At 44.6% G+C, this 22,392-nt stretch overlaps 1 protein-coding gene across 1 annotated transcript in view; it reads left to right on the top strand.

The window, feature by feature from the left end:
• Positions 1-22,392, top strand: part of LOC147446881 (DEAD-box ATP-dependent RNA helicase 20-like) — a 119,909-nt gene that overhangs the window by 17,215 nt on the left and 80,302 nt on the right. Inside the window, exons 2-3 of the mRNA XM_086522825.1 lie at positions 22,023-22,115; positions 22,209-22,373. Of these exons, the coding sequence (XP_086378951.1) occupies positions 22,023-22,115; positions 22,209-22,373 (258 nt within the window). The remainder of the gene's footprint in view (positions 1-22,022; positions 22,116-22,208; positions 22,374-22,392) is intronic.

Genomic DNA, 22,392 nt, shown 5'->3' with positions numbered 1-22,392 from the left:
ACCAAGAGCGATACAGTGAATTCTTATTGTGAAAGATTCTGGAGCTCTTTTCTACCCGCCTCTTCATTCAAGAAGATCTCGTTCAGAGAACAAATTGAGCGGTTTACCTTGGGTCTACCTACAGAGATCCGAGATCACTGCTTGGAACAGAAGTCAGCTTCTATTCAGGAGTTGATGAGTCATGCGAAGCGGGGCTTTGCCATTCACTCTGGCAGTCTGACCTACCCCACAGATGAGGCCATGACACAACGAGCCAAACAGACTTCTGGGAATGAAAGTAGAATGAAAAAGAGCAACCCAGAGAAAAAAAAAGGATGCACGACCCAAGCTTACTCCTGAGGAGAGAGCTCGCTTCATCAGAGAGGGGAAGTGCTTTGGATGCGGGAAACATGGACATATTTCCGCAAAGTGCCCTGATAAGGCACAGAAAGAACAGAATGATAAAGACGACGACAGGTCTGAGAGTTCGAGAGCAGCTGAGGAATGTGGCAGAAAAGGCAGATAGAAAAGCAGAACTGGTACCACATGGCGTGGGACTTGCACCGAATCAAATGAATGAAAGTACAAACTTTGCCGTTTTTTTTTGGGGCAAAGTGAAGGATCAAGAAGCTCTTTTGAAGGAGCCAAGGCCAACTTCTTTTCACTTGGAATTGGCGGCTCGATTTGGAACTGCGCCCGACAGACTGACGCCACTGGCGGAGGTAGTTCGACTGGCACCCGGATGGGATGTTGCCATTACACCGAGCATTGGCAAACTTTGTTTGCAATGACAGGGGTGTTCAGGGCACGCGAGTGACGTTCTACTTGGGATCCCTTGGTACCACAAGAACTACGCCGTGGTTGACTACCGGGCCGAGAAAGCGACTTTGATAAATGAAGGGCTTAGAGATTGTACTTGATGAACTTCAGTTTTCTTACTCATTCTTTTGGGAGAACTGAACGATGGATAAAGATTGAATATGTTTTGACCTGAAGAAAAGAACGCCAAGATTTTTTTTTCTCCACGCTCATGCCGATTGCTTTTGAGAGGGCCTGAAGATCATACCATTGATCTGATATCTGGAAGCACGCCACCGAATCGGCCACCTTATCGTGTGAGCCGAGTACAGAATGAAAAGATTATGAACTCAGTGAAAGACCTCTTGGAAAAGAGTCTTGTCCAGCCTAGTACTTCACCGTATTGCTCTCCAGTGTTGTTGGTTTTGAAGAAAGACGGATCTTGGAGAATGTGCATCGATTATAGCACTCTCAACGAAATCACCATCAAGAACAGATTTCCGATTCCTAGGATCGATGATATACTCGACAGGTTACAGGGATCCTCGTGCTTTAGCAGGATTGACTTGAAGAGTGGATATCATCAGATCAGGATAGCGCCAGGAGATGTCTACAAGACAGCTTTTCGGACGACTTTTGGGTTATTTGAGTTTTTGGTGATGCCTTTTGGCTTAACCAATGCTCCTGCGACATTTAACCGGATGATGGATAGGATTTTTCGAGAGTACAGGCTATTTGTTGGCACTTTCTTTGACGACATCATTCTTTTCTCCAAGAATGAGGCAGAACACAGAGATCATCTGCTTCAAGTCTTTCAGGCATTACGAGATCACACATTAGTGATTAATGCTAAGAAAAGTGAATTTTTCCTACCAGAGATACATTTTTTGGGACACATTGTGTCAATAGCAGGAGTGCAAATGAACCCGGCCAAGATAGAGACTATCCGTGATTGGCCCGATTTGAGGAATGTCCATGAAGTTAGAAGCTTCTTGGGACTGTGTTCGTACTACAGGCGGTTCATACGAAAGTTTGCAGAGGCTGCTTCCCCTTTGCATACCTTGACACAGAAAGGAGTACCTTTTTCGTGGGGACCCACAGAGGTGACTGCCTTTCGGACATTGAAAGAGAAATTGACTACAGGACCAGATTTGACTTTGTCGGACTTGCAGAAGTCATTTGAAGTATTTTGTGATGCTTGTGGTCGTAGTCTGGGTGCGGTCTTGATGCAAGAAGGCCATGTCATAGCTTACGAGAGCCGTTTGTTCTCTAGGCCGGAGATGACAGCACAGATCTATGGGAAAGAGCTTTTGGCGGTTATCCACGCTCTTCCGTAGTGGCGGCATTACCTACTCGGAGCGGATTTCATTGTCTTTACAGACCATCAGAGTTTGCGCTACTTCTTGTCACAGAAGCAGCTTTCGGAAAAGCAGATGCGGTGGGCGAACATCTTGTCACAGTTTCACTTCCAGATTGTCCATGTGCAGGGTCAGAAGAATGTGGTGGCAGATGCTTTGTCTCGGAAACCGTTGGTTCTGGCTATTTCCGCGATACATCATAGGAGCTTCGAGGATATGGTCGATCAGTATGCCACAGATACAGGTTTTGCAGATATTTTCACACGGATACGGGATGGGGAGATAGTAGCTGGATACTCCCTTCGGGAAGGCTACTTGATGAAAAAGACTATGTTGTGCGTTACACAGCCGTTGAGGGAAAAGGTTATGACTGATTGCCACTGTCCACCTTTTACGGGTCACCGCAGCATTGCTACCACCATGAAAGGGGTAGAGAGAGATTTCTTTTGGCGGAGACTGAAGAAGGATGTGGAAGAGTTTGTGCGCAGTTGCTTGGTATGCTAGAAGGTCAAGTTTGACAGGCATAAGGCACAGGGATTGTTACAGCCTTTACCCATACCCACCCACCCGCCCCTGGGAAAATATTGAAATGGATTTCATTTTTTTTGATCTCCCGAGAATACAGAATGATCACGATGATTTTCCGATTACATGGCACGTCTGATACGATTGTCTTCGACAGAGACCCCAGATTTATGAGTTTGTTTTGGAAGGCAATTTGGGAGAACATTGGCACGCGGTTGCAGTTCTCGTCATCGTTCCACTTGCAGACTGACGGGCAATCTGAGATTGCCAATTCAGTGATTTTAGATTTATTGAAGTCTTGTATCTCGCATCAGAAGACTCAATGGGAAAAGAACTTACCTTTGGTGGAATTTGCCTACAATAACACGATACACTCTTCGACGGGGAAGACGCCATGAGAGATTGTTGAAACTGCTACGAAGGTTCCATCCTTCCTGAGCACGAAAGATTAGAAATTTGAAGCGGATGAATATTCGCGAGATTTGGATACGGCTTTTGCCAAGGTTCACGAGACTTTACAGAAGTCTCAAGAACGACAGAAAAAGGCAGCGGATCGCCATCGTCGCGACTGGAAACTGAAGGAGGATGATTGGGTGCTCTTACTTTTGAGAAGGCACGCCTAAGAAAAAAAAAAGGGAAAGGAGAGGCTTTTTCCAAAGCTTAGTATGTGATACTACGGACCTTTCCAGATTACTGACAAGATAAATGATGTCTCCTTCCGATTGGACCTGCCAGATATTTGGAGGATTCATAATGCATTGCATGTGAGTCTCTTGAACCCTGTTAAGGGTGATGTGCCTGATGATGGGGAGCCTGATGAGCAACCCGAAGTGGAAGAAAACGAGGAGATCCTTGTTCCTGAACAGATTTTGGCACATAATGATACGAAGAAAGGTAAAGTCCGAAGGCGGTTCTTGGTTATGTTCAAGAACTTTCCTGCATTTGATGCGAAGTGGATGGAGGAGGAGGACCTAGCAGATACTCCTCGGATTGTGAAACTTTACCTCGATGTTTTGGTTTAGCATAGTCTACTCCAAACGGAACCCAGAAACTCAGCTTGGCCGAAGATCTGGTGCAGTGGGATGCACAAGAGGGGAGTCGCTCCACTCCTTTGTCAACAGATGCCTCGATTTTGATACTAAAGTCACTGATGTCTCTTTGAGCTTCAGGGATACTGAGAGCTGACAGTATTCTGCTGGATGACTTTATGAAATGGAATTCCTGATTATGATACTGATTTGTTCTTGACTTCTTGTGAGTACAGGAACTGATAGACGAAATGACTGCAGCATTTTGGTCTGATTGATCTTGAATAGACATGGTTGCAATAGGGGTTAGTCAATCGGACATCGATGAGGTCCCGATTGGACCTAGATGTGATTGCTAGCTACATTGCCGATAAATCATGGTCTAAGATCCGAATGAATGTTGAATGCCATGTGATGTCCTGTGATGTCTGGTGATGTCCTGTGATGTCGTGTGATGTGACTGTCGATTTTGTACATGTGCTAGATGTGTGTTCCTAGTACGTAGGTACTAACAGTCAGTGTCTGCTAAGACGGTTTATGGCTTTTGTCGGTTTTGCAGGCGTAATCGCGGTCGATTACAATGCTTTCAAGAGGGGGGTATGTCACAAAGTGATGACGTGGCGGACAGCAAAAACCCTAATTTCTGCCAGAAACCCTAAAATTCCTGCAAACCCTAATTTTTGCCAAAAACCCTAAATTCCGGAAATCGCGGAGGCGGATTATTAAAAAAAAAATAAAATAAAATAAATTTTTTTTTTTTGGAAAATGATGAGCGACGCGAATTTTGCTTTTGCTTTTTTTTATTTAAAAAAAAAAAGAGAAAAGACTCTCTAAGAGAGAGAGAGAACTGATGCTTTTGATTTTAAAAGCTTTTGGGGCTCTGCTTTTGGGCATCCCTTGTAACCTTTAAATTAGTGGTGAGGGCCTCACTTCTCAGGGCATCTGGACGCAGAGTCTGAGAGTGAAACCCTAACCGCTCTCTTGTACTTTGATGATTGATTAATACAAAAAGAAATACCGAAAGGGGCGCCAGTCTTTGGGGCCAATATCTCTAGGCACGGAACTCCGCCGGGCCAGTGCAAATCTATTGTGATCTGTGAATTGTTTTGAAGTGGTTATTTGGTGCTATCGCGGTTGATTCTTGACTTGGAGTGTCCAAGTTTGTTACAGTTGACGCTTCCCTTTCTCCGTTTCTGTGTTTCCTTTAACATCTAGAATTGAGTTCGAGCTTGGTGGTGCGGGTTCCTTCCTTGCTTTCTCTTGCCTCGTAGAGGCTTGCTCTTGCCGTTGCTGCTTTAGCGGGCAGTCCGGTTTCATATGTCCTTTCTCGCCACAGTAGAAGCATTTTCCTTCCTCTCTGAAAGTTTGAAGTTGAGTAGGAGAAAGATACTTAGTTGTCTTGCCAGTGCCCTTTGGCTTCTTAGAATGATCATCGTCCCTAGATGGAGGACGTTTTCTTCCTTGGCCCCCATGGTCATCGTAGACCCCTCTCAGTCTTGCACGGTAAGTGCTATGCTCCATTTTTCTGGGCGTCCCATTTGAGTGCAAATCCTCAGCAATGATTGCTGACTCCATCATCCTTTGAAGAGTATCATGCGGATACACCTTCATACTCTTTCGAAGCTGCGGTTGGAGACCCGCTTCGAACTTTCTTTTCTTTTCCTCGTCGGCAATCTTCATGAAGGGAGTGACCTTCAGAAGAACCGACCAATACTTGTCCACATAAGTCGTTACTCTTTCATGTTCCTTCTGGGCAAGCCAGTCCCATTCCTTCCGTATGTCCTGCTCGAAGTCAGGTGGAAGAAATTGTTCATAAAATTCAGATTTGAAGCTCTCCCAAGTTCTGGTTTGAGAACCTTCCGGAATCTTGGCTAACCACCAATTACTTGCCGTTTCCTTGAGGTGCATCCCCACATGGCGTAATTTGGATCTTTCTGTGAAGTGCCCATTGGTAAAGGCAACTTCAAACTATCTGATGATGGACAGTGCTTTGGAGATGTCTCTCCGTCCGTTGTAGGTTTCGAACTTGATGTCCTTGTCGCCCGATTTGAAGACTCTCATGTGATGTTGAGACTTGCGACCATGCTTCTTGAATCGAGGCTTATCTTTAGGTTGATGTAGGGTAGTGGCAGTAGTAGCGGCTTCCTTCTTCTGACGAGATGATCGAGAAGTAGAAGTATATAATCAGGAGAGTAAGATGGAGATGAGATAGAGATGTCCTTGCTCTCGTCTAGCAAAGAGAGCGCTTTTTCCTGGCCTTTCCTTGAAGTAGGCCGTTCATTCCGATCCGAAGATCCTTTGTGCACCTCGGCACGTTCTTCTTCTCTTGCCTCTTGTGGTCTCACGCCAATAGTGTTGTCTGGATGCTTGGCTGCATCAGTTCCATTCGTTTTCTTCATTCCGCCCAAAAGCTTTCGGACGTCTGGCAACAGTAAGATTTGTTGCAACTCCGCAAGCTGAGCTTGCACTTGTTTAAGCTCCTCTTCAACGCTTCTCCCTTGGCTCGACATGGTTCTTCCCGTTCTTCCCGGAATCGTCCTTCTTTGCAGAGAAAGAGAGGAGTCCGAGCTCTATTACCACTGTCACAAAACGGGAGCGTACACGAGCACTTAGAAATCTGAAAAAGAAAATACTTTGCAAAGGTGAGAGAAGGGAGAAGATCGACACAGTGTTGGGGACCAGAAGATTGGCTGGTCCCCCCCCCCTCCCGTTAAGAGTATTCTTTTATTCAGGGAGAATTCTTATATAAGCATGAGAATCCGAGGAAATCCCTCCGTTCTGTAGTCTTACACCCGAAGGTCGTGCTTTCCCGTAAAGGCCTTGGACACAAGGCCGTTCCTTCCCGTCAGGGACTTAGGCGCGAAGTCGTACTTTCCCGTAAGGGATTTAGGCGTGAAGTCGTACTTCTCGTGAAGGGCCTTCCCGTAAGACGGGAGATTCCTGCAAAACAAACCACACAAAGCAACAATTCGCAATGCGTATCAACACCTTATACCTGTCGCTCCTTGATCGGAGAATCGACCTCCGTACTCAGTCGTCACGCGAACACTTGCAATTTTCGTCGCCCGTCTCTGCTCCAGAATCCCAGCGCTAGCACTCTCTGCTGCTTCCGGCGTGTTGGAAACTGAACGCTTGCTGCCCTTTTATAGGTTCTGGTACTCGGCGGGAATAGCAGCCGAAAAAGCAGAGCCGTGGCGCCCTAGAGAGAGGAGAGAGAGAGAGAGAGATCGTTGGTGCTGGCGTTTTTTGGAGAGAGAGAGATCGCAGATTTCAGCCTGCGTAGCCTATTAGCGCTGGCTTTTTAGAGGGACTTGCTTTATTTTATTAATAAAGGGCTGGTCACTTAAAAGTGACCGGCCACTTAATAAAATAAAGTGTGAACCTGTTCAAACATTAAAAACTCACTCAGTTAGTGAAAACCATGCTACACGAACATATTCCAGGCGTCCCCGGGTGCAGGATACGACACAGATGCAATGCAGACACACTCCTCGCGGGAAAGCATCTGCCCTCCCGCGACTGTTCCTGCTTTTCGTAAAAAGCTTCATTGAACCCATCTTTATTCTTGTGCTTGCGTTCTTACGCGTATTTCTTACTCAGTTCGGATTTCCTCCTTAGCCTACGGGATGCCCCCTTACTGATGCATCTGTCATCTATCATGTGACGCATCAGGGGCACTCGTGACCCGGCCCTTTCCACCGAACTTACGGAAACTCGTTTGCGATGTTTACCGTCACCCATCAAATGACACATCAGAGTTGCCCGTTCTTGATGGCAGTTCCTGTAGCTACAATATTTTAACAGTTCTTAGTTTACATAATAAAATATCCTAAAAAAGAGATTAATCATTAAAAATAAGAAAATAGTCCAATTAGCAACACATTCATCAACTGGCAAGGCACCTTTTGAGATAGTTGAAGGTGGCAAGAAAATTCCTCCCATACTGCATACAAAGGACAAGATATTTGAAGCAGATAAGTATGTTCAGGACATGGATGAAATGTACAAGAAGGTCAAAGTTGCCTTGGAAAAGACTCAGGCAAAGCAAAAGAAAGCAGCTGATCGTCACCGTCGTGAAGTGGTATTTTCACTTGGTGATTGGGTGCTTCAACGCTTTGAAAAGGCAAGGTTAAAGAAGATGAAGGGCAAGGAAAGACTGTTTCCAAAGCTCAGCATGCGTCACGATGGGCCTTTTCAAGTGTGCGACATAATCAATGATGTTGCATATAGGTTGAAATTGCCTGACAGTTGGAAGATTCACAATGCGTTTCATGTGAGTCTTCTCAGACCCTATGTGGGTGATGTGCCAGAAGATATGCCAGTTGAAGATCAGCCGGAAGTCGAGGAACTTGACGAGATCTTGGTCCTCGAACAGATTTTGGCACATAAGGAAAGAAAAGTGAAAGGTAAGGTTGCTAGGCGTTACTTGGTAAGCTTTAAAGTTCAGAAACTATCCACCAATGGATGCTAAGTGGATGGAAGAAGGTGAACTTGCAAAGCCACCAACTGTGTTATCACTTTACCTTGAAGCCTTCAATTTGCAACCTGCCTTGACCCCTTGAGTTTCAAAGCTACATGGATTGTCAGTGTGACAATGGCTTCTGAAAGAAATGATGTACATGGTATTTAAAGTGAGCTCAAATGAAATACCTGTTACATGAATGTTAGAGCTGTACAGATTGTCAGTTTGGCAATTGCTCTTATGGAATGTCCAAAAGTGTGCTTAGTGCTATAGAAGTGAGTATTTCTTGTCAGTTTGTCAAGAATACAGTAATTGCTTCTATTAAAGGGTACATGTGTAACTGCATTCTTAAACTGTCGGTTTGGGTATGCTCGAAAGTGTTACTGGATCCAACGTGTACTAAAACACAGTGGCAAAATGCGTAGCTACCATTTTGTCATTGGAAAGTTGATGACTCAAAGCAATGGCAGAGTGCGAAGCTACCACTATGTCATTGGGACAGGGCTCACACGCAGGCAATACATGTGTCGACAAGGTGTTGAATACACCAGGGTTGACAATGAGCATGTATGTGTCATACATGTGCCGACACGTGTTGAAAGCACCAGTGTTGACTGTGAGCATGTATGACATAGATGCAAACGAGGACGTTTGAGATTTCAAGAGGGGGGTATGTCACTAGTGTGTGACTACTATCTATCCTTTTTGTTGATTTCTTTCTTATTATTTATTTACATTCACTTTTTGGAAACACCCCTCGGGAAATCTAACTGCCCTGCATTGCATAGCTAGTGTGGAAATGTTCAGAGGGAGTCCAGGCCTGAGGGAAAGAGTGCACTAAGGTTGGATAAGGACTATGGTTAGCCAAGTGGGGTCATTGACTAGCCAAACTGGAATCCTTTGTTACAGAGGCTACATTTCAGTTCTGGGTGTGGCTGCAGTGTAGAAAGAGGGTCGGATGACCTAGAAAGATACAATGGCATCATCTCCTAAAATTTAGGGAACTGCTATTTTGGGACCTGAAAATGTCTTCGCGTCATTACGTGCAGTTTGACATGGGGATCATTTTGTTACTCTGTGGCCAAGTCAACAGAGGCTGCAGGTGAAGAGCTATGGAGTGCTTCCTTTCCCTCCTATGTACAGTGCGGTGCCAAGAGTGATGCCCTGCATGCTACGCACTGCCCTCTCTCTCCCCTATGGCAGTATGTTATGCCCCTCTAGTGGGCTTTTCAATTGACCAATGTACAGTTGTGTGGGTTCATGCACGATTGCCGAGGCAAGAGCCTCTTGCACAGGTATTGGATTAGCTAGCAGCTAATCCCCCGCAGGTACAGGTGAATTCGGAGAGGTTTCACGCCAGAAATCTCGTCCGATTCAAAGGGCAAGTAGCCCTACAGGTGCGGGAGCTCGAGGACTTGCTACGGATGCGACCGACACGTGAAACGGAGCCTGAAACAGTAAATTACAGCCTGCTGTGTATTTTTGCAGGTTTAGGGTTTTGGCCCTAAACGGTCCCTAATACCCCCAGGAGGTTCGGGGATGCGAGGGGACCGTTGTACAGGTGATCTGGCCCATTTTCGGGGCTGAAAACAGAGAATTCAGCGTGCTGCAGATTCTCGCCAGGTTTTGCAAAGTGCCCGTATGCGTCGGGAAAGTCATTCAATGCGTGGGAATACTGATTGTGAAGGGTCCTAGTACAGTTATGCTGTCGAAATTGGGCTGGAACAATTGAAATTCAGTCAAGCTTGTGCGGGGCAGCTTGTAGGGAACCACAACGTTTATTCCCTCTTTTAAACAATAAAGAAATACCGAAAGGGGCGCCTAAGTTAGGGGCCAATCTGGTGTCGGTCTTCTCATACAGGTGCATTCTAGCAGCCTGTTTCCCTTTCCCTCGTGTTGTGTCTTGAAAGTACAGGTGAAGTGGGCGACAAATTAAATGGGTGAAAGCAAATAAGGTTTAAGTCTAAGGTCTACTGCCCTTTTTGGATTGAACAGGCCGGTTTCAGAGTGCAATGGACTCAAACAAAGTGATGAACATTGTGAATGAAGGTGTTGAGACTGAGAGATAGAGAGAAGAGAATACGACACTAGAATGTTGTCAAACCCTCCTCTGAAGGGCCCACTCTGTATGGCGAGAGCGGTCTACTATTGATTGCACAAATCCCTACAATGTTTGGACTTGCTGACGATGTCGACGACGATGAGGACGATGACGAGACGGGCTGAAATCTGAAAGTGCTAAGGGCTGAAATCTGCAAATCTTTATCTGCTGAATTCTGACTCTGTGTCGGTGACGATGTCGACGACGACGACGCGCTGAAAACGCAGATGCTGAAATCTGCGGTTTCTGGTCTGAAATTGTAAACTTCGCGGGATCTGACCGTGCGGTGAGGAACTGCGCGGGAAGGTGAGATTTGCGAGGTTTGGGACTTCTTTTGCGGGTTCTAAATGCTGAAAACTGAAAACGCTGATGCTTGTGAGGATTCCGTCTCGAAGTTCTACAAAAAAGCTGAAGTGTCTTGCAGATGCAAAAAGGCTAGGGCTGAAAATGGTCTTGCTGTGGAGAATCTGCTAACGTTGGGAGGGAGTCTTTTGCTTCTTACAGTCGCGAAGAATCTGCAATTGCAAAAACGGTGGCTGATCCGATGCAAAAACGCTAGGCCTTTTGGTGAGAGAAAACGCCAGAGTTGTCGCGTTTGTTGCTATTGCTGAAAAGTTGCCCGTTGAGCAAGGTGCTCTTGCTACCTCTTCTGCGAGAAGGTGCTAGTGCTAGGTTTGCTTATATACAAACTAAGCAAAATTGCCCTACCTACTTTCCAACAAAAGTCACTTAAAAATAATAAGTGAAAAATGTCAAAAATAGGGAAAATAGGTCTATGCACTATAAAAATGCTCTTGATGGGATCTGATCGGAATCTGACGGTCATGCTGTGTGCAACCAGAGGATATGCCTCTAATCTAAGTGTCTGGACATGCACGGTCTGCGAACAGACTCACAAAAGTGCCAGATCACTTCCTATTCTAGACTGACTTTATTGAACTGAACCTTGATCATGCTGTAGCTTGTCCACGGACACATAGGGTTGGATGTGTCACGTGACACCAAACTGTTGCGAGTACGTCCCGAGCTGGAAGAGAGTGAGAGAGGGCGCTCACAATATACAAGAGCTCGAGACTTGATTATAAACTCTTGATTTCGAGACTCAATACTTGATTAACAAACTTGATTACAAAACTTGGGACTACAAAGCTTAAATTACAAGGCAAGAATTGATTACAAGAACAAGAACTAGAAGAGTGCTTACCTCATAGGAGCCTCAGAATTGGTGTTGAGAAGATTGAAGGGCTTGTAGCCCAACACCTCTATCTATCCTAGAGCTTAAGGTGGTTTTGTGGCTTTTACTTCCTTCCTCCTATTCAAAAGACTTCTCCACTTGGACTTGTAAGTTGTTGCGAGTTTACCACCTTGGCATATTTATCTCCTTTTGGTCAGAATGCTCCTCTTCACGGGGTCCCCATTTTGCCTCTTCTCCTGTTGCTACACTGGGTTTCTCTATCTCAGTCACGATTACCACCGATTAGCTATCGACACTTATTTTTGGTCTCTTCCTCTCATAAATATTTTTAACGACTTGTTCCGTAGTTCGCCACTCCAGCAGCTTTCTTGTGCGACGTGATCGATATCATCTCACCCTTGGTCATCATCACATTGGTGTTGTACGGGTGGTGGTTTTTTTGTTTTGGTACTCATTCCTTTGGGATTTTCTTCTTCTCCAAATTTGTCAAGATTTCTTCGCAGCGTCTCATTATTTGTTGTTGAGGGGGAGTGTTAACACCTTCCGGATGCTTTTCCTCCGTCTTGCAGCCCTCTCATCACATGTGCAGTGGCCGTTCATTGTGGGTTGGCCATGTCACAAAGTGATGACGTGGCTATGGACAGCAGAAACCCTAATTTCTGCTAGAAACCCTAAAATTCCTGCAAACCCTAATTTCTGCTAGAAACCCTAATTTTCGGAAATCTCAAAGGCTTTAAAAAAAAAAAAAAAAGAGCGACGCAAATCCTAGCTTTTTGCTACGCAAGGATTTTGGATGAGAAAAAGAGTTGAATTGCTTTATTTTAACTCTCATTGAGAGAGAGAGAGAGAATTTGCTTTTGCTTTCAATCTTTTGGGGCTCTGCTTTTGGGCATCCCTTGTAACCTTTAAATTAGTGGTGAGGGCCTCACTTCTCAGAGCATCTGGACCCAGAGTTTGAAAGTGAAACCCGAGCCACTCTCTTGTACTTTGAACTAATTAATACAAAAAGAAATACCGAAAGGGGCGCCAATCTTTGGGGCCAATATCTCTAGGCACGGAACTCTGTCGGGCCAGTGCAAATCTATTGTGATTTGTGAATTGTTTTGAAGTGGTTATTTGGCGCTGTTGCGATTGATTCTTGACTTGGAGTGTCCAAGTTTGTTACAGTGGTATTAGAGCACGGCCGATTTCTCTTCTACGGGAAATCCGATCCCCAATTTTTTTTCTGCGGCACCTATGGCTTTATGCAAGGATCAGTCGACTCCCTCTGTATTTGGAGATGCGGGCAGGGATCACAACGAAGATTCAGACAGAGTATGGCCCGCCTCGACCTACTCAGGCGGAGCAAAGAGAGATGACGCATCGTCAATTGATTGGCGATGCAACAAAGATGATGCTCAATTTTGCGAAGGACCCAAAATTTGCAAAAATATACGAGCGAGACTTCTTTTCAGGAAGTGCATGAGCAGTGGCAGAAAACCACTATACCACCCCCGAAACCCACTCTCAAGAAACCTTTTGCTCCCAAGAAATATTGAGAGAAAGAATTAGAAGAGGTGGTTGATGCACGGATCGCCCAGCTTTTTGAGGTGCAAAAGAAAGCCAAAAAGCACGGCAAAAAGCAGAAGAAAAGCACTGACTTCCCGAGATATTTGGGTCGTGTAACAAACTGCTCACGTGTAACAAGAATGGACCCTAACCCTAATTTCTGCCAGAAACCCTAACTGTTGAAACCCTAATTCTAGAAACCCTAACCCTAAAACTTGCAAACCCTAATTCTGGAAACCCTAACCCTAGAACCTGCAAACCCTAATTCTAGAAACCCTAAGAAGAACAAGCAATAGAAGAAGAAGTTCTACCAACTTATGGGGACCCCGTCCGATGGGGCCCCAAGTGTCATAAAGGCATTAATAATAAAGCAGAACACACTCAAAAGACTTTGCACATCAAAATATGATGATGTGGCACTTGTACGGACGTCTCGGAATTCGCGGCGGATTTTTAGGAAAATCCCGAAATTTTAGGAAAGTGATTTTTTGGGGTTAGCTTTTCATATTTGATGCTTTTTAGGCTTTTGGCCTTTAAATATGAGCCTTGGGGGCACTCTCTGGCACTTGTTAGTGCGCAGATTGCAGAGCAGGTGCTCCTCGGTTGTGGTACTTTGTGAATTAGCAGTAATATAAAGAAATACCGAAAGGGGCGCCAAGGTTTGGGGCCAATACTCTCTGGGGTGGAATTCCGCCACTCCGTGTTGCGTGTCGTCTCTCTCTCTTTCAGTTTAGTTGCTATTGAAGTGCTAAAAGTTTGTTCAGTGTGTTCTTTTCTATTGGCACGTGGTGTCCGTCTTGTGACAGTGGTATCGGAGCATCAAGCGTGTGCTTTTCTGAAAGCATACCGGTCCTACAAAAGAGCAGACATAGCTATTGGAATTGAATTATATTTGAGGTATCTGCCACTCCCACCCTTACTGCATCGCGCATCGGGCGCGCTCCCGTCTTCACCGCTCATGTCTTACAAGACATAAGCCATTTAAGATCCCTTGCAAGAGAAGGATCCAGATTTGTTTCAAGTCACTCTTTTTCTCAGAAGCAGTGCCATGCAGATGTTGATGTCTACAACTACCAAGCAACATACCCCAAGTACTCGGCAAGCTTTCAAGAAAATTTTTGCCCGAAGTTATATGGTTTCTGACATCTTCCTTCGGAGTGCAACTTCTGGCAGAGTGGGGTATCCTGAAATGCTTGCCATGGAAACCCTAGCAGATTATAACTTGAAGTTTCTCGACATCTCCCAGTAGATGTCTCTTCACGAGCAGATGACCTTGGAGGTTTAGTGTGATTGCTATCTCTTGGGACTACCATCGCCGCCAAAGAAACACTGTCTGTCCAAGAGCTGATGGACCATGCCGTGCTCGGCTACGACCTCATGGAAGGAACCTAACCCTAATTTTTGGTGCAGGTTTCAAGATGGAAAGTCAGTCGACTTTTCGAGCTTGACTAATGTCGAGATTGCTGTTTAAGTTTGAGTTTTGTTTGATCTTGTTTGGTGATCCTGTTTGGAATTTGTTTGAAATGGATGGTATCTGTTTTGAACATGTTTTGTTGCCGATTTGAATTGTTTTACTCTGGTTTGATACTAGTTTCAATGATTGGTGATTTTACTCCCGGGTGGAGAAGTGAGAAATACTGTTTTGGTATTGTTTGAACCTCGGAACGACGCAGGCCGATGCCTGGGGAGCGTTTCGTTGTATGTTTGAAAACCTCCGAACGATGCAGGCCGATGCCTGGGGAGCGTTTGGTTGTATGCTTGTAAAATAATTGTTGTTGTGTCTCCTGGCCCGGACCTTGATGGTTATGCGGGAGGAGTATTAAGAAGTTTGAGCAGTGGTTACTCTCAGTACCTCCAAACGACGCAGGCTTCTGTCTGGGGGGCGTTTGGTTGTAAAAGGCCTCTATCTCCCGGCCCGGACCTTTTTAGGTTATGCGGGAGGAGTGATGAGGGAGTCGTTGAATATCTCCCGGCCCGGACCTTGTTAGGTTATGCGGGAGGAGTGTTCATCGGCGGCTTTATGTTTCTATGTCTTGTAACATGCATATGTGAGCATTTGTGTTGCATTGTGATGTGCCAACCTCAGTATATTCCTAATTGGATGAGATTGCCTGGGTATGTAATTTTAGTGCATCAAGACACCCGAGGAAGATCAGTACAGTCTGGGTGTGATGGCTAATTTTACTACGCCGGAATATCAAGAGTTTCGATCTCGACGAAAGGAGAAGCTAACTCCCTGATCAAAAGAGCAGAAAGGAGGAGCTAACTCCTTAATAAAAAGAGCAAACTGATTGTCCCTCGGCGGAATGACCCTCGAAATTTTTTGAGCTAACTTGAGTTGTTTTGCAGATATGCTGTAATCGCGGATGATTACTCTCTTTCAAGAAGGGGAGATGTAACAAACTGCTGACGTGTCAAAGCCTAAAGAATGGAGCCAACTTACAGATGATATGGCTACCCGAGAGCAAAAATCCTAACCCTAATTTTTGCCAGAAACCCTAACTGTTGAAACCCTAATTCTAGAAACCCTAACCCTAAAACCTACAAACCCTAATTTTGGAAACCCTTACCCCAGAACCTGCAAACCCTAATTCTAGAAACCCTAAGAAGAACAAGCAATAGAAGAAGAAGTCCTATCAACTTATGGGGACCTCGTCCGATGGGGCCCCAAGTGACATAAAGGCATTAAAAATAAAGCAGAACACACTCAAAAGACTTTGCACATCAAAATATGATGATGTGGCACTTGTACGGACGTCTCAGAATTCGCGGCGGATGTTTAGGGAAATCCCGAAATTTTAGGAAAGTGATTTTTTGGGGTCAGCTTTTCATATTTGATGCTTTTAGGCTTTGGGCCTTTAAATATGAGCCTTGGAGGCCCTCTCTGGCACTTTTTAGCGCGCAGATTGCAGTGCAGGTGCTCCTCGGTTGTTGTACTTTGTGAATCAGCAGTAATATAAAGAAATACCGAAAGGGGCGCCAAGGTTTGGGGCCAATACTCTCTGGGGTGGAATTCCGCCACTCCGTGTTGCGTGTCGTCTTTCTCTCTCTCTCTCTCTCTCTCTCTCTTTCAATTCAGTTGCTATTGAAGTGCTAAAAGTTTGTTCAGTCTATTCTTTTCTATTGGCACGTGGTGCCCGTCTTGTGACAGGTCGTCAGTCAACTTTTGATAAGGCAAAGAAACAGAAGAGGCGTGTTCGATTTGAAGGAGTACCTAGTTCTTCTTCTTCTTCTTCTTCTGACAGTTCTTCTAGCTCTTCAGATTCGAATGAAGAAGACAGAAAAGGTAAAAAGCAAAGCAAGAAACAAAGCTTCAGAAAGGGCAAGAAAAAGGCAAAGAAGGCTAAATCTCGCCCAGAGCCTAACAGTTCTACTGCGGACTCGTCTACAGACAGCTCAGATTCTGATGATGGAAACTTCTATGCGAACAAGAAGAATTTTTACAAAGCCAACCAGTATGACTTTCTCGAAGATAAAAGCAAGAAAGTCCGAGAGTTTAAGGAAGGTGGCCACTCGATCAAGTTTGATACTTTTTCAGGATACTCAGATGCTTTGAAGGCTTTGTCTTTTATACAGCAGTTTGGCATCGCTTTCGTAGGAGGACGCTATTCAGAGCACTCCAAGATTCGGAGAGCTACCTCTTACCTTAAGGGGAATGCTCGTACTTGGTGGTCCACGCTTCTTTTAAACAAGACTGTGCCAGTTGAATGACTAAAATTTAAAAAGCTTTTTATTGCTTCTTGGTTGATGCAAGAATATGAACGAGATATACGAGCTGCTTGGAACCATCTTCGGATGACTAAGAAAGATACAATCAATGCATATTGTGAAAGATTCTAAAGCTCTTTGCTACCCGCCTCTTCATTCAAGAAGATCTCATTCAGAGAACAGATTGAGCGGTTCACCTTGGGTCTACCTACAGAGATCCGAGATCATTGCTTGGAACAGAAGTCAGCTTCTATTCAGGAGTTGATGAGTCATGCGAAGCGGGGCTTTGCCATTCACTCTGGCAGTCTGACCTATCCCACAGATGAGGCCATGGCACAACGAGCCGAACAGACTTCTGCGAATGAAAGTAGAAAGAAAAAGAGCAACCCAGAGGAAAAGGATGCACGACCCAAGCTTACTCATGAGGAGAGAGCTCGCTTCATCAGAGAGGGAAAGTGCTTTGGATGCGGGGAACAGGGACATATCTCCTCGAAGTGCCCTAAAAAGGCACAGAAAGAACAGAGTGATAAAGACGACGACAGGCTTGAGAGTTCGAGAGCAGCTGAGGAACGTGGCAGAAAAGGCAGATAGAAAAGCAGAACTTGTACCACATGGCGTGGGACCTGCACCGAACCTAATGAATGAAAGTACAAACTTTGCCGCTTTTGGGGCAAAGTGAAGGATCAGGAAGCTCTTTTGAAGGAGCCAAGGCCAACTTCTTTTCACTTTGAATTGGCGGCTCGATTTGGAATTACGCTCGACAGACTGACGCCACAAGCGGAGGTAGTTCGACTGGCCCCGGATGGGATGTTGCCATTACACCGAGCATTGGCAAACTTCGTTTGCAATGACAGGGGTGTTCAGGGCACACAAGTGACGTTCTACTCAGGATCCCTTGGTACCACAAGAACTACGCCGTAGTTGACTACTGGGCCAAGAAAACGACTTTGATAAATGAAGGGCTTAGAGATTGTACTTGATGAACTTCAGTTTCTTACTCATTCTTTTGGGAGAGAACTGAACGATGGATAAAGGTTGAATACGTTTTGACCTGATCAAAAGAATGCCAAGATTTTTCTCCACACTCATGCCGATTGCTTTTTTAGAGGGCCTGAAGATCAAACCATTGATCTGATACCTGGAAGCACGCCACCGAACTGGCCACCTTACCGTGTGAGCCGAGTACAGAATGAAAAGATTATGAACCTAGTGAAAGACCTCTTGGAAAAGGGTCTTGTCTAGCATAGTACTTCACCGTATTGCTCTCCACTGTTGTTGGATTTGAAGAGAGACAGATCTTGGAGAATGTGCATTGATTATAGCGCTCTCAACAAAATCACCATCAAGAACAGATTTCCGATTCCTAGGATCGATGATATACTCGACAGGTTACAGGGATCCTCGTGCTTTAGCAGGATTGACTTGAAGAGTGGATATCATCAAATCCGAATCGCGTCAGGAGACGTCTACAAGACATGCTTTCGAACGACTTTTGGGTTATTTGAGTTTTTGGTGATGTCTTTTGGCTTAACCAATGCTCCTGCGACATTTAACCGGATGATGGACAGGATTTTTCAAGTGTACAGGCTATTTGTTGGCACTTTCTTTGATGATATCATTGTTTTCTCCAAGAATGAAGCAGAACACAGAGATAATATGCTTCAGAGATACTGTTTTTTTTTTGGGACACTTTGTCTCAGCAAAACAAGAGTGCAGATGGATCCGGCCAAGATAGACACTATCCGTGATTGGCCCGATTTGAAGAATGTCCATGAAGTTGAAAGCTTCTTGGAACTGTGTTCGTACTACAGACGGTTCATTCGAAAGTTTGCAGAGGTTGCTTCCCCTTTGCATATCTTGATACAAAAAGGAGTCCCTTTCTCGTGGGGATCCACAAAGGTGACTGCCTTTCAGACATTGAAAGAGAAATTGACTACAGGACCAGATTTGACTTTGCCGGACTTGCAGAAGTCATTAGAAGTATTTTGTGATGCTTATGGTCGTAGTCTGGGTGCGGTCTTGATGCAAGAAGGCCATGTCATTGCTTACGAGAGCCGATTGTTCTCTAGGCCGGAGATGACAACACAGATTTATGAGAGAGAGGTTTTGGTGGTTATCCATGCTCTTACTCAGTGGCGGCATTATCTACTCGGAGCGGATTTTACTGTCTTTACAGACCATCAGAGTTTGCGCTACTTCTTGCCATAGAAGCAGCTTTCGGAAAAGCAGATGCGGTGGGCGAACATCATGTCACAGTTTCACTTCCAGATTGTTCATGTGCAAGAACAAAAGAATGTGGTGGCAGATGCTTTGTCTCGGTAGCCGTTGGTTTTGACTATTTCCGCGATACATCATAGGAGCTTCGAGGATATGCTCGATCAGTATGCCACAGATACAGATTTTGCAGATATTTTCACACAGATACGGGATGGGGAGATAGTAGCTGGATACTCCCTTCGGGAAGGCTACTTGATGAGAAAGACTATGTTGTGTGTTACACAGCCGTTGCGGGAAAAGGTTATGACTGAATGCCACTGTCCACCTTTTATGGGTCACTGTGACATTTCTACCACCATGAAGGGGTAGAGAGATACTTCTTTTGGCCGAGACTCAAAAAGGATGTGGAAGTGTTTGTGCGCAGTATGTCAGAAGGTCAAGTTTGACAGGCATAAGACACAGAAATTGTTACAGCCTTTACCCATATCCACCCGCCCGTGGGAAAATATTGAAATGGATTTCATTTTTGATCTCCTGAGAACACAGAATGATCACGATGGTTTTCCGATTACATGGCACGTCTGAGACGATTGTCTCCGACGGAGACCCCAGATTTATGAGTTTGTTTTGGAAGGCAATTTGGGAGAACATTGGCACGCGGCTGTAGTTCTCATCATCGTTCCACTTGCAGACTGACGGGCAATTCTAGATTGCCAATTCAGTGGTTTTAGATTTATTGAAGTCTTGTATCTCGGATTAGAAGACTCAATGGGAAAAGAAGACTCAATGGGAAAAGAACTTACCTTTGGTGGAATTTGCCTACAATAACAAGATACTCTTCGACGGGGTAGACGCCATTTGAGATTGTTAAAAGTGCTGCGAAGGTTCCATCCTTCCTGAGCACGAAAGATTAGATATTTGAAGCGGATGAATATTCGCGAGATTTGGATATGGCTTTTGCCAAGGTTCGTGAGACTTTGCAGAAGTCTGAAGAACGACAGAAAAAGGCAGCGGATCGCCATCGTCGCGACTTGAAACTGAGGGAGGATGATTGGGTGCTCTTACTTTTGAGAAGGCACGCCTAAGAAAGAAAAAGGGAAAGGAGAGGCTTTTTCCAAAGCTTAGTATGCGATACTATGGACCTTTCCATATAATTGAAAAGATAAATGATGTCTCCTTCTGATTGAAATTGCCAGATACTTGGAGGATTCACAATGCATTGCATGTGAGTCTCTTGAAACCTATTAAGGGTGATGTGCTTGATGATGGGGAGCCTAATGAGCAACCCGAAGTGGAAGAAAACGAGGAGATCCTTGTTCTTGAACAGATTTGGCACATAAGGATACGAAGACTAAAGGTAAAGTCCGAAGGCGGTTCTTGGTTAAGTTCAAGAATTTTCCTGCATTTGATGCGAAGTGGATGGAGGAAGAGGACCTAGCAGATACTCCTCGGATTGTGAAACTTTACCTCGATATTTTGGTTTAACATAGTCTACTCATAACGGAACCCAGAAATTCAGCTTGGCCGAAGATCTGGTGCAGTGGGATGCACAAGAGGGGAGTTACTCCGCTCCTTTGTCAACAGATGCCTTGATTTTGATACTAAAGTCACTGATGTCTCTTTGAGCTTCAGGGATACTGAGAGTTGACAGTATTCTGTTGGATGACTTTATGAAATGGAATTCCTGATAATGATATTGATTTGTTTTTGACTTCTTTTGAGTGCAAGAACTGATAGACGAAATGACTGCAACATTTTGGTCTGATTGATCTCGAATAGACATGGTTGCAATAGGGGTTAGTCAATCGGACATCGATGAGGTCTCGATTAGACCTAGATGTGATTGCTAGCTACATTGCCGATAAATCATGGTCTAAGATCCGAATGAATGTTGAATGTCATGTGATGTCCTGTGATGTCTGGTGATGTCCTGTGATGTCGTGTGATGTGACTGTCGATTTTGTACATGTTCTAGATGTGTGTTCCTAGTACGTAGGTACTAACAGTCAGTGTCGGCTAAGACGGTTTATGGCTTTTGTCGGTTTTGCAAGCGTAATTGCGGTCGATTACAATGCTTTCAAGGGGGGGGGTATGTCACAAAGTGATGACGTGGCTACGGACAACAAAAACCCTAAAATTCCTACAAACCCTAATTTTTGCCAGAAACCCTAATGTCCGGAAATCACGGAGGCGATTTTTTTTTAAAATTATTTTTTTAATAAAATTTTTAAATGAGTGACGCAAATCCTAGCTTTTTGCTACGCAAGGATTTTGGATGAGAAAAAGAGTTGAATTGCTTTATTTTAACTCTCATTGAGAGAGAGAGAATTTGCTTTTGCTTTCAAGCTTTTGGGGCTCTGCTTTTGGGCATCCTTTGTAACCTTTAAATTAGTGGTGAGGGCCTCACTTCTCAGAGCATCTGGACGCAGAGTTTAAGAGTGAAACCCGAGCCACTCTCTTGTACTTTGAACTGATTAATACTAAAAGAAATACCGAAAGGGGCGCGAGTCTTTGGGGCCAATATCTCTAGGCACGGAACTCCGCCGGGCCAGCGCAAATCTATTGTGATCTGTGAATTGTTTTGAAGTGGTTATTTGGTGTTGTCGCGATTGATTCTTAACTTGGAGTGTCCAAGTCTGTTTTACAGGCCACCCGTACTTTGGACAGGGATGTAAGGCACATTTAGGGTTTGCACCAGCACTTTGCCTATCTTCGACAAAATTCTGTGATTTTTACGAAGTGGCTCATAAGCCTCTCTTTATTAGCCTCAAGAGACCAAAAAACAAAAGCAAACCTTCTAAAAGCTGGGCTGCCCAAAATGCTCTAATATGGCCAAAACTCGTATCTGGAGTGCCCTCGTTGAGAGTTGGAGTAGGAGGAATGGTCATGAGAAACAGAGGAGTAGATAGCTTACATTGACATCTTTGTATAGAGTTCAATTTTATATGCCATCATACATCACCGTTGGATGCATCATTCTATTATTATGAGCTTTAATTTGTGTCACTCTCATATCTTAATCTTTAATGGCCAGTTTCGCTTGTTTAGTTTAGTTTCACATGTGCTTCTTTAAGCTTTAATTTTTGGTAATTTTTTGGTTCAGATTGCTGAGATGAGGGCGCGATTGAATGTTGATGTGGAGATTACTGCAGGGACACCTCCTGCCCCTGCACCAGTTGAGACTTTTGAAGATATGGTGAGTTTTATGGTGTCTTGATGGTTTGAGGAAAGTTCGTTAGAGCACACATTCACGCTTGATCGTCGACTTACCAGCAATTCGTTGATGCAGTGTCTTGAACACAGTATTATGAAAGACATTGCTTTTCACCAGTACACCACACCCACACCTATTCAGGCACAGGCAATGCCTGTTGCTTTGAGTGGAAGAGACCTACTTGGCTGTGCAGAGACAGGAAGTGGTAAAACTGCGGCTTTTTCGATTCCAATGATTCAGGTAAAGTGTGCTTCTTTTT

The sequence above is a fragment of the Adiantum capillus-veneris genome, chromosome 11 (assembly GCF_014529385.1).
Source record: "Adiantum capillus-veneris isolate H3 chromosome 11, ASM1452938v2, whole genome shotgun sequence".
NCBI classification, from domain to species: Eukaryota; Viridiplantae; Streptophyta; class Polypodiopsida; order Polypodiales; family Pteridaceae; genus Adiantum; species Adiantum capillus-veneris.
The sequence above is the reverse complement of the archived record's forward strand: the minus strand, read 5'-3'. Positions and strand labels throughout refer to the sequence as shown.